This window comes from Brachypodium distachyon, chromosome 4 (genome assembly GCF_000005505.3).
Source record: "Brachypodium distachyon strain Bd21 chromosome 4, Brachypodium_distachyon_v3.0, whole genome shotgun sequence".
NCBI classification, from domain to species: domain Eukaryota; kingdom Viridiplantae; phylum Streptophyta; class Magnoliopsida; order Poales; family Poaceae; genus Brachypodium; species Brachypodium distachyon.
This window is the reverse complement of record NC_016134.3, coordinates 43239524-43251489: the sequence shown is the minus strand read 5'-3', so window position 1 is coordinate 43251489 and position 11966 is coordinate 43239524. Positions and strand designations below refer to the sequence as shown.

Here is an 11966-nt window from a genome sequence, read left to right as displayed (position 1 = left end):
CGAAATTTGCTTTCCTTTCTTTTTATTCTCTTTCCTTTGGGAAAGTACCAAGTCCAACGGGTTCATTCATCCTTCATGCTCCGAAAAAAGAAAGTTCTTGTTGCAACAAAAAAAAACATCCTTCATGCTCCCAAAAAAGGAAGTCCTTGTTGAAAGGAAGGTGTGGTTCAGATCAAGCATACACAAAACATACTCAGAAGTTTTCTTGCGTGAACATGACCGTTTCCAGCATGCACAAAAATACTCAGAAGGATACGCAAAAAAAAAAGTACCGCTGCGTACATTTTTAACATAACCATTTCCAGCATTTCCATGAGATATCTCTCAAGTATTTTTTTTTGGCAAGCAGAAAGAATAGCAATAATATATAGCTGCTACATCGATTACAAGCACAGGAGAACAAGTCCGCCGACATATCAGAATTATCAGCATTGCTCTGAGAGATAAGCGTGGCTACAAGTGAATTTTCTAAATGTGGGAGATCAATATAGGACCAGTGGACATTTCGTTTATATTTCTAGTTGGTATTTACATTCGACCGGAAAAGGTACCTTCTGGGCTATGCCGGTACACTACACAAGAGAATATGTATATATAGCTTTCCTGGATAGCACAACGAAAATAACAAATGCAATTCACCAGCACCTACAGTCTCCGAACATCCCTTGCTGCTAGTCATTTTCATATATGCGACGTCTCCGTGCTTTTGCGTGGCCACGTTGTGTCGTGAGAGTGTCAATGGTATCTTCAAGAGTTGCATGAGCTGTTCATCTCTGCAGATAGAATGCTGTTCCAATCAAAACGATCCATAGAGTGACGATCACCCAGGCACTTTTTTTCCATTCACTTGGTGGACGCAGGAGAGAGAGATTGCTAAAGATGTTCGTCGAAGCTTCAGCTTGGCTGCTGGCAGCCACCATCTTCCTTTTCTTGTTCTCTTGCTCCTCGATTTTGTCACTCCATGTTCCAGCGTACCTAGTTAGCATGATGACACATCATGTTAGATTAACCTAGTGAAATGAATCGACAGACACTTTTCATTGTATAACATAGATGATAGAAGCGCACATGTTTTTTTTCTTAAGTTGTACTAGTAACTAACAGCTCAGGAATGAATATCTTTCATGCAAAAGCTCTTGCAGAATGCAGAGGATGTCGCTGCTCATATATTGTTGTATGCAATAATTCTAAGTTCAGTCACAGAGTTGAAATCTCAGGATCTATGATTAGCTACAAAATCAAGTCAATCAAGATTAAAAGCCATTTACTTGTGCATGTTCACTAGCCAAAATGATTTTCTCTACAGAAAGTTGTAGTTCGAAATTTGGCTGTACTTGCAACCGCAGATACCATGCAAAAAGAACAATAGTTAGGTGATGCGATGTAGTAGTATGGAAACAAACAACCAGTTTAGAATATAAAATATACAGTTCAACAGACATGATAACAAAAGAAGCAGATGTTTGAACGCGTAACATTACTCATATAGCTGCTAAAGCAGATAAAAAAACTCCTTTAGGCAATGTGAACAACCTAGCAAACTTCTATTAACTCTTCAATGTACACATGCAGAGAAACCAAAGTACCCATCTACCAGGCATAGAGATGGCGAAAGCAAACAGTACAGTAGCAGAAAGGTGACTAACCAATCCCAGCTGGATCCAATTTGTGGTATTGTGACCACCTCGTCATTGGAGATCTTCAACTTGGGTGCCTCCAAAATGTACCGAAGTTCAGCTGCCTGCCTCCTGATGTTAATCATTGGATGTGTATTCTCCAATTCTTTGTACAATGCTATGCAATCCTTGTGCCGCCTATTGGCATCATATGCCATTGCAAGCCAAATTTGAATCTGGAAGTGAGAGCAGGCAGCCGATATCACTAAGGCACCTACAGAATCTTTCATCCTAGTTTACAACCATGATCAAGGGTTGTCATCGAAATCAGTGAACTGGTCCAGGTGACACGTGCTGCTAGTAACATATGTACACCAATTCCAAATTTCCAATGCCGATATGTCATGCGCAGTATGAAGAATAATTTCAATTCTCATTGTAAATAGCCAGTCTTTCTCGTAGGTCGAGACACAGCTAAGATTGTGGACCTTGTGGTAACAAGCTGACTATGACAGTGCCAACTGCTACCAGGTCCATAAGTAGCATACTTACCCACAGGGCATTCTAAGTGCATATCAGCTACACCTAACAGACATGTACTTATGCCATCCAGAGAACTCATAAATCTATAAACCACGGATCCAACTGCATGAATATTTCTAGTTCCCACAAAGTAACCAACTTCTATGGTCAGGCTTAATTTAGTCATTCTCACTCATTTGAATCTTCACTGAGGTCACTTCACTCTACTAAGTAATTGCTTGGAAAAGTTGGCAAAGGGGCGTGCAAACTTTAGTTCATGGTTTCCAAGGATTCATAAGTTGGAAAATTCAAGTTGAAGCCATGAATCTTAGGCTAGTCCTCTGAAAGAAAATAAGTTGAAACTAAGGTTGTGGTAAAAATCTGATACCAACACAGTACACCTGATGTCGCTTGAACATAGGTGCACAAGAGATAAGACACTGGCAGTGCCGCAGTGCGAATTAGCAAGTTACTTAGCGGTAGCATCCATATTCTTTCTAGCACTACTTATGCTCACTCATTCAGCATACCAGCGAGCAGAATACAGGAAACCAGAGATGGATGGATCTCGTAACATTAGCATGACACTTGCGATATATGTACTACCTCACCACCAAGGAGCGAGGAGGGGCGTATGATAGTAAGTGCAGCCTCCAAAAATTCGATGGAGCGGCCATACATTCCTTTTCCATACGCCCTTTGTCCCAAATCAAACATTTGCTTGGCAGTCGCCCTCCTTTCAGCCTGTTCCTTTGCAACCTGCAAACACACTCCCAAGACAATCGGTATCCTTTTTCATGATATGTAAATAGCCAATTCTAGAACAATGTATGTAGTAAAATAAGAATGAGATAGTTACAAATGAACTCGCAAGGTAGCTACTAGCTAGTATAGTTAATTTGTAGCTTCACTGCTTCAAGCGTGGTTTGATGCTTTGGTCCCTCTCTCCATCTGGTTCTTAAGTGTCAGTGTGGATGTGCACATGTGTTGCAGTAGTAACTAGGCAATCAACGCTGCTACGAGTTAATTACTATTCTGTGGCTAACAGGACACGGTAAGTAGTAAACTGCGGCTGTGGCCGGGAAGGATTGGGACCTTCTGGAGCTCGCGGCGGACCCGCTCGCGCTTCTCCTCCTCGGACTCGTCAACGGCGGAGGCCCGGCTCTGCAGCTCCTCCGCCGTGCGCTCCAGCTCCTCCATCTCCTCCGCCTCCTTGAGCCGCCGCGTCATCTCCGCCTCCCTCTCCCTCCGCACCTCATACTCCGACGGAGACGGCTCCTCTCCGCCGCCGCCGCCCGAAGCGGAGGCGGCGAACCTGGCCGGCACGTAGCCGCCGCGCGCGCGCCGGCCGCGGGAGATGCTGCGGCCGTGGCGCGGGCGAAGGGGCCTGGGGGCCCAGCTGCACAGGTAGAGGCGCGGGCGGCAGACGGCCAGGTGGGCCCTCGCAGCGTCGCCGAGCAGGAGACCGGCGGCCATCGCCGAAGCCCGAAGGAGGGAAAATGCTAGAGAACAAGAAGTGGTACAAGTACTATTTAGCCGGAGTAGTAAAAAGAATCTCGGCATATTTATGCATCAACTAAATAGCTTTCGCACGGCACTTAAGTGGATGACATGTGGGCCCACTTTTGGGGATATTCTTTCCGTGGAGAGAGGATGGGTGGTGCTGGCAATTCTAAGGTGTTGCCATCGACGACCATTTGCTGCTCTCTCTTTGCTTTCGGGTTGAGCCTTCTGTTTCACTTGCAGATTGATGAAACACGACAACGTCCAATGAAGCCAACAAAAAATCTAGGAACACGGTTGCTCGCTCATGCAATTGGACGAAAATCACCGCATCATGCGCTTACGAGCAGTGGCGAAGGTAGAAACTCAAATTATTGGGTTCAGTCCCCTTATTTTGGGTATATTTTTTCATAAGGAAAACAAAGTCTAAATTAGTGAAGGATTTAACAATTTCATTGGGTTCATTTGAACCCAATGATTGTATACCAGCTCCGCCACTGCCTGCGAGGCAGAGAAACCAACCATTAATCTCGTCAAATCCAGGTTTGACCAACGAGCATGAAGTACGACATTTGCTTGGCGTTAAAACTTACAAAAGTTGAGGGACATAATTCACACCTAAATAAATATAGTTGAGAAAGTATTTTTTGCAGGAGTGACAAACATACATACACTTGTCTCGGAGAACAAACTTGAAAACACATCCTGTCGGTTTCACTTCCAGAAAAGCTCCTTCTGCACTACTCCTCCCGCCACTTCCGCACCGCTTCGTTGACGGGAGGGTGTTGGGACCGCGGATCTGCTTTGCGGCATATTAGTTGGGTCATTTATAGTTAGGTTTGGTTTATCAGTAGTGCTCCATGGTGATATGATGACGTTGTGTGATTCAAGAATAGGATTTCCCCGGGCGAGGACGGGGACTGTCCGGTTGTTGCTTTTTATGACATACTATATGTCTTCATATTTTGCGCATGGTCTTTATGTCTTGGTGCTTAGTCTTCAATTGGCGAGGTTTGACCAGCTCCGGCTACTTTGCTTGCCAGCGCGGGTAGTGTGTGTTTGGGAGGGTTAAACTTTTGCCATATATTTCTGGGCAAAATGATGATTTGTCTTCCAGATCACTTCACCATGCGTCTTCTTTCTATGTCCGATGAATTTCGGATTGCTACATCAGCAATGTTTTCTGGTTTCGATGTGGTTCGAAGATTCAAAAGTAGAATCGAGTCTGGGTCACGACCTCTACCAACGAGTGCAGGGGAAGACAATGTTATTTTTCTATTCCCTCTTACCCATATTACTTGTCTGAATCGGAAACAAGTAATATAAGTAATATGGGTCAGAAAGAGTAGTGAAATCTTGCATGTGATTTTTTTTTAAAAAAAATAGTCACGTAAGAGTTAATTGATTTGATATCCTCGAAGAAAAGAAATACTCCGTACACACATTTCGTCGCAAATGGGGTATTGTGCTCTCAGGCTCTCAGCTTGATTCGTTCCCAGAGCTTAGCGAGTGAACGACCGGCCGCCAAACCCAAGCGTTCTCGTCAAGATCCGAACTCCTATCCTCCTCGTCACGCGGCTGCCGCTTCCAGATTCCGCCATCCGCCTTCCGGTACCAGAGCCGGAGTCTGGATAGCTCGCTCACGGCGGCCGCCGCCCGTCGGCACCACCAAGTCCCCAACGCTGCGCCGGTAATTCCATGTCCCTTCTGCGATTGAGGTTGCTTTGTTTCCCGTCAGTAGGCTTCGATTTCAGGATTGCAGAATGCAAATAACTCGGCCGCACCTGCACGTTCACTTCGTAGAATCGTTGGTTTCGGTTTGGTCAAATCGCTGATGCTGCCTTGAACTGCTTCACAGTAGCGCTCGGTGTTTTTTTTTTCTTCTTCTTTTGTTAGCAATTCAGGATGCGGCCTCCTGGAAGAAATTAAGCAAAGGTGCTTATTGTTCTGGGTGCAGGCACAACAAGACTTGTGAATCCATCAAGTCTGGGATGAAATGTACAGTATGTATCATATATGCAATATTGCAGTGTATGGAGCCGGTCTCATCTCGTTAGTGGAAAGTGTTAAGACCTCAGGTATTTTAAGGCTTCAGTACTAGCTAGTGTCGTGAAACGAGACTGTTTTACTACGGAGTATTTTCTTTAACGGACTTCCACAGTTCTACTGCTATGGTATCGATACTGCTTTGCTCTCGACTGCGACGCTGTCATTTGTACTAATCCCCTCGCTTATCCAGAATTATGAGCAAACATTGATAGTCCTGTAGGTTCTAACAAAGATATCACTGCCTACTTTTCCAGGATCCCTTTTGCCAGTTGATTTCAGAGGCCCGTTCGATTCTTCACAAGAACAAAAAGAAATTCCATAGCTCAAGTGACTGAAGTTTTATGGCTGTGACAAATGGATTAGTCCATGCATCAGCTAAGAAGCCCTTGTTTTCCTTTGGCGTTATCGCTGATGTCCAGTATGCAGATATCCCAGACGGCCGCTCATTCCTTGGTGTCCCACGCTACTACCGTCACAGCATCAGTGTCCTCCAAAGGGCTGTCAATACATGGAACAAGCATGGCAATATCAAGTTCTCAGTCAACTTTGGCGACATCATCGATGGATACTGCCCAAAGGACAAATCGCTTTGGGCATTGCAGAAGGTCCTTGACGAGTTTGAGAATTTTGATGGACCGACCTACCACATGTTTGGCAACCATTGCCTCTACAATCTTCCTCGGAGCAAGCTAGTGGACTTGCTGAAGATGCCAACGGATTCTGATCGTGCATACTATGACTTCTCACCATGTCCTGAATACAGATTTGTTGTTTTGGATGCTTATGACTTCAGTGTGCTTGGCTGGCCTCGTGACCATCCTGTGACTGCGGCAGCGATGAAGCTCCTGGATGAAAAGAACCCAAACGCCGACAAGAACAGCCCTAACGGTTTGGTTGGCATCGACAGGCGGTTCGTGATGTTCAACGGTGCAGTCGGCAAGGAACAGCTGTCCTGGCTGGATGATGTTCTCCAGGATGCATCAGAGTGCCGGCAAAATGTCATCTTATGCAGTCATCTCCCAATGGACCCCGGTGCATCATCCCCAGAAGCTCTTATGTGGAACTATGGTGAGGTGATGGCCATTGTTCGTCGCTACAACTGTGTCAAGGCCTGCTTTGCGGGGCACGACCACATGGGCGGGCACTCCGTGGACTCCCATGGCGTGCACCATCGTGCTCTCGAGGCTGCATTGGAGTGCCCTCCTGGCACCAGTGCATTTGGGCACATCGAAGTATACCCTGACAGGCTATTGCTTGTAGGCTCTGATGGAATGGCTGATACTGAAATGTGTTTTCAGTCCCTGGGAGTTTTTTTATGATGTTGCTCTGGAAAAGATTCACATTGACGAAAAGATTCACATTGACGAAAAAATTCACGCAACTTCATTTTTTTTTATGATGTTGCTCTGGAAAAGATTCACATTGACGAAACTATTGCATTGTAATTATGTAAGTAACATTTATACTGGCAGAGAAAATGGTAATGGAACTGCTGTAATGATTAGTTCTCTCTTCAGGCGCAGCTCAATGGAGCATATTGCTACAGTCTGATATCTTTATTAGCAGAATTATACTTTGCAAGGTGGTTGTCTTCCATTGTATTTTTATGAAGCAGGTCAAACCAAAATAATTTATGTTTTATTTTGTTTTGAATAGAAAAATGAAAGCTTCTACACGGGATAATGGATTCACGACCGTGATGAATATTTCCTGTGCAATATCATCAGCTGAGAAATTTGGATGCTAACTGTATGTCTCCATTTCGAGTGTGTACCTAAAACCTGTTCTCAAGTTTTTTTTAGGGGAAAAACCTGTTCTCAAGTGATTACTTGCTTAAATCATGTGCAAAATGGGCATTGTGATCTTGGTAAAAAAAAAACTGGGCCTTGATTTTTGGCCCAGAACTTAGCGACGGAACGACCGGCCGGTCTTGTTTCTTCCCCCCGTCTCTCATCCTCCTCTCGAGTCTCGACACCGAACCCAAGACGAGAGGCATTCGTTCGCCCAGCGCAAGATCCAAACTTCCAAACCCCTCTTCTAGTATCCTCCTCCTCCTCCTCGCGGCTGCTCCTTCTAGTTTAGATTCCGCCATCCCGATCCAAGAGTAGCTAATCCGGTGCCGCCGGAGCCCGGACAGCCGCCACACCCGTCGTTGCCTCCCACCTTGCGCCGGTAACCCGTCGTCCCTTCCCCGATCGAGAGGTTGCTTTGTTTCACTGTAGTAGGCTTCGATTACAAAAAACTCGGTTGCGTGTTCACTTTGTATAGCCGCTGGTTAGGCCAAATCGCCCCTTCGAATCACAGCGATAGGCTGGCATGGATTTTGTTGGGCAATGTATAGTACGCAGTATTATTCCAATGTCTTGAACGTACTGGTCTTATCTTGTTAATGAAAAATGTTACTAGTAGGATATTTGGTAATTTAAGGTTTCAGTAGTAGCTAGCTTCTAAGGGCGAAATTAAACTTTAGATTAGAAAATTTGAAAGAACAAAGAACTTCTACGGTTATAGAGTAAATTTCACAGAACCACACTTTTTAAGTCAGCTTTATTGCCAACCCACAGTTAACGCAAAACCGTCCGCAGAACCACACCTTTTGCGTCAATCCTTCTCACCTAACCCGGAACCGCTTACTTAGATGGTTTTGCTCGGATCCTGACCGGTGGGACCCATATGTCAGGCGACACGTCACCATCCTCCCCGCGCACTCGGTGGCCACTACCATGGATTCCGGCCGCCGCAGCAGCTCCGCCAGCACCCACTCCATGCCATCACCGCTGAGCTCTCTGTGTCCCCGGCGATGATGCCCTGCACGAACGCATTCACCTCGTCGTGCGTCAGCCTAGGCTCCCCTTCTTCGTCCTCGGCGAGCCGCAGCAGCACGTCCACCAAGTCCCTGGATGCCGCTCTCATGGAATGCGAGATGGCACCATCATCGGATGCCTCTGAAAGCGAAAGCTTCGGCGTGCTGCTTACCTGCTAGCCACGATGCTAAAAGACTTCTTGCTGTGAATCCTTGCGCGAGCGTGAGTACGAGCTCGCCGCCGGCTGCCTTGCCTGTGAGGCGGAACGCACGGTCGAACCGGTGGACGTGGCGGCCTTGGAGCTGTTGATCTTGGCGAGGGAGTTGAGCACGAGCTCGCTCACGTCGACGGCGTACGTGCCGAGGCGGACGTCCGTGGCCTCGACCGGGAGCACGGACACGACGAAACGGCACGGCTCAAGCTTGAGGGGCTCTGTCCGCAAGGCCGAGTCCAAGGACGCGATGCAGACCATGCCTAAGGTATCGTCGGCAGAGCCCGAGCCTGAGACCTTGGGGAGTGCGGCGTCGGAGTCAACGCAGAGCCGCTGAGGTCGACTGGGGATTCGCAAGGCCAAGCGGCGGGGCTGGCGGACACGGCGTCGGGGGATTCGGAGGAGGAGGAGGAGGAGGAAGACGTGGCCGTCGTGGCGGAGGAGGAGCTGTCGGTGGATCTGGCGGCAGCGGAGTCGTGGATGACCTGGGTCAAGGCCTGGTGCGCGGAGAGGATGGTGACGTGTCGACTGACATATGGGCCCCACCGGTCAGGATCGGAGCAAAACCACCTAAGTAAGCGGTTTCGGGTTAAGTGAGAAGGATTGACGCAAAAAGTGTGGTTCTTCGGACAGTTTTGCGTTAACTGTGGCTCGACGATAGAGCTGCCTCAAAAAGTGTGGTTTTGTGAAATTTACTCACAGTTCTACCACTATGGTACTAGTCGGTAGTGATCACAATGTGCTTCTACAGTTCGACCACTATGCCTTACTTTTTACTGTGACACAGTTCTTTGTACTAATCCCCTCACATAGTCAGATAGCTGAACAAATATTGCTTATCTTCTCTTCTAGGTTCCAGCGCATAGATCACTGCTTGCAATTCCAGGATCTCCTTCTGACGTTTGATTTTGAAGGTCCGGTTCCTCGCAAAAACAAAAATAATATCCAAAGGTCCGGAGACTGAAGTTCTGATGATGCCTGCGACAAATGGACTAGTCCATGCATATGCTAAGAAGCCATTGTTTTCCTTTGGTGTCATTGCTGATGTTCAGTATGCGGATATCCCAGACGGCCGCTCATTCCTTGGTGTTCCACGCTACTACCGTCACAGCATCAGTGTTCTCCAAAGGGCTGTCAGTACATGGAACAAGCAAGGAAATATTAAGTTCTCGGTCAACTTTGGCGACATCATTGATGGATTCTGCCCAAAAGACAAATCGTTGTGGGCGGTGCAGAAGGTCCTTGACGAGTTTGATAAATTTGATGGTCCAACCTACCACATGTTTGGCAACCATTGCCTCTACAATCTTCCTCGCAGCAAGCTAGTGGACTTGCTGAAGATGCCAACGGACTCTGATCGTGCGTACTATGACTTCTCACCATGTCCTGAGTACAGATTTGTTGTTCTGGATGCCTATGACTTCAGTGTGCTTGGTTGGTCTCGTGATCATCCAGTGACTGCAGCAGCCATGAAGCTCCTGGATGAAAAGAATCCAAACACCGACAAGAATAGCCCAGATGGGCTGGTTGGTGTTGATAGGCGGTTCGTGATGTTCAATGGTGCAGTTGGCAAGGAGCAGCTGTCCTGGCTGAATGATGTCTTACGGGATGCATCAGAGCGCCGGCAAAATGTCATCTTATGCAGTCATCTCCCAATGGATCCCGGTGCAGCATCCCCAGCAGCTCTTATGTGGAACTACGATGAGGTCATGGCTATTGTTCGCCAGTACAACTGTGTTAAGGCGTGCTTTGCGGGGCACGACCACAAGGGTGGCCACTCCGTCGACTCCCACGGTGTGCACCATCGCACTCTTGAGGCTGCTTTGGAGTGTCCTCCTGGCACAACTGCATATGGAAATATCGAAGCATATCCTGACAGGCTATTGCTTGTAGGCTCTGATAGAATGGCTGATACTGAAATGTGTTTTCAGACCATGTAGTGAGATCTGGCGCAGAATAAACTTCATGTGACTTCATTTTTTTATGACAATCGACGACATTGTTAAATGTAGATGACATGAATACTGGCGGAAAAATAATGCAATTGTTGTAATGCTTAGTTCCCCCTTTGGGAACTGCTGAATGGACATTGTTGCGTTCTGAATTTCTGATATCTCTATTGGCATATATGATTTACACAGTTATTGTCTTCCTTTGGAGTTGTATCTGTGATGCGGCGACTACATGTGTATGCACATTCTCCAAAATTATTTTTGGATTTTTGTTGAAAATTAAACGATGCAATGCTATTTTACATGATACGTTTTTTGTTCTTGAAATATCATGAGAGAGTTTCCCATGGTGACCAAGAATCCTGTTCTCCTTTTCAAGAGTTTTTTTAGGTATCCTTTTGAAGGGTTATGTGTGTACCTTATTAACTGTTTGAAGATATGAACTACATTCATGATTTTTTAGCTGTCTGGTGTCCTCCGCAACTTATCCAAACTTATGCGTGACTATGATTGGCTTGGTCCTTCACATTTTATTTTATTTTATTTTATTCCTCTGTTTATAAATGCTGATTCTTTTTTAATTTTTTGCATTGTCCGACACAAATTTCTGACAACAATTTCAATTCTAGTATATGCTATACAAATTAACAAGAAAGGCATAATTTGTTCGAGCTTCTCAAGAAAGATCCAATTACAACCAAGTTGCAGGCTCTCACAAAAATGAATGAAATTTATTGAGAAGTACCGGTGCGTTAGATCATTTTGTTTTCACCACCCCTACAAAATTCTAGACCAATTTAGTCGTCATTGTAAAGATGCAGAATATGCTTTTTTATGTTCGATGCATGACATCCATGGTAAGCTATAATAAGAAATAATCGACACCTGCCTTATTCAATTGTTTGGTAGTTTTTCTTTATATATAGGAGTACTCGCTACTTTAGATTTTAGAACCAGGTATCTTCCATCTATCCGAAAATGTAAGTCCAAGACTTTGACTAAAGTTTACTCGATATGACTTATGTGATCGAAACCATAACCACACGTAAATACTTTTAAATAAAAATACAATGGTATCAACTTTATGTCGTATAAATTGCATGTTTTTGCCAATGAAAAACGAAATAAGCCTTCACAGTATCCTCTGTTCCTAAATGTAAGAATTTCTCGTTTTGTCCTAAGTCAAACTTTTCAGCTTTGATCAAGTTTATAGAAAAGTTTACCAACATTTACGATTATAAATCCATCACGATAGATGTTTTTATACCTGGGTCAAGATCACCATAAAGATGTGTCTGCATGAAACTGG

The 11966-nt window shown here is 45.6% G+C and overlaps 3 protein-coding genes across 5 annotated transcripts; 2 read left to right on the top strand and 1 right to left on the bottom strand.

Moving 5' to 3' along the window:
- Positions 1-396: 396 nt before the first annotated feature.
- LOC100824440 lies at positions 397-3669 on the bottom strand. Its single transcript, XM_003578619.4, has 4 exons — positions 3234-3669; positions 2745-2897; positions 1647-1852; positions 397-975 (listed from the first exon to the last, which is right to left on the bottom strand). Exons 1-4 carry the CDS (start codon positions 3612-3614, stop codon positions 768-770), a joined length of 948 nt encoding a protein of 315 aa, XP_003578667.1. The 5' UTR covers positions 3615-3669; the 3' UTR covers positions 397-767.
- A 1463-nt stretch (positions 3670-5132) lies between these two features.
- LOC100846848 (manganese-dependent ADP-ribose/CDP-alcohol diphosphatase) lies at positions 5133-7206 on the top strand. 2 transcript variants are annotated; one of them, XM_014902057.2, is made up of 3 exons: positions 5133-5331; positions 5599-5719; positions 5945-7206. In XM_014902057.2, exon 3 carries the CDS (start codon positions 6032-6034, stop codon positions 7007-7009), a length of 978 nt encoding a protein of 325 aa, XP_014757543.1. In that variant the 5' UTR covers positions 5133-5331; positions 5599-5719; positions 5945-6031; the 3' UTR covers positions 7010-7206. The 2 variants fall into 2 exon arrangements, with proteins under 2 accessions (XP_014757543.1, XP_010238528.1); XM_010240226.3 differs by lacking the exon at positions 5599-5719 and having other exon boundaries at positions 5134-5331.
- A 416-nt stretch (positions 7207-7622) lies between these two features.
- LOC100823930 (manganese-dependent ADP-ribose/CDP-alcohol diphosphatase) lies at positions 7623-10845 on the top strand. Of its 2 annotated transcripts, none has more exons than XM_003578618.4 (2): positions 7623-7862; positions 9620-10845. In XM_003578618.4, the coding sequence occupies exon 2, from the start codon at positions 9677-9679 to the stop codon at positions 10643-10645; it is 969 nt and encodes a 322-aa protein (XP_003578666.1). In that variant the 5' UTR covers positions 7623-7862; positions 9620-9676; the 3' UTR covers positions 10646-10845. The 2 variants fall into 2 exon arrangements, with proteins under 2 accessions (XP_003578666.1, XP_003578665.1); XM_003578617.4 differs by having other exon boundaries at positions 7624-7862; positions 9558-10845.
- Positions 10846-11966: the final 1121 nt, after the last annotated feature.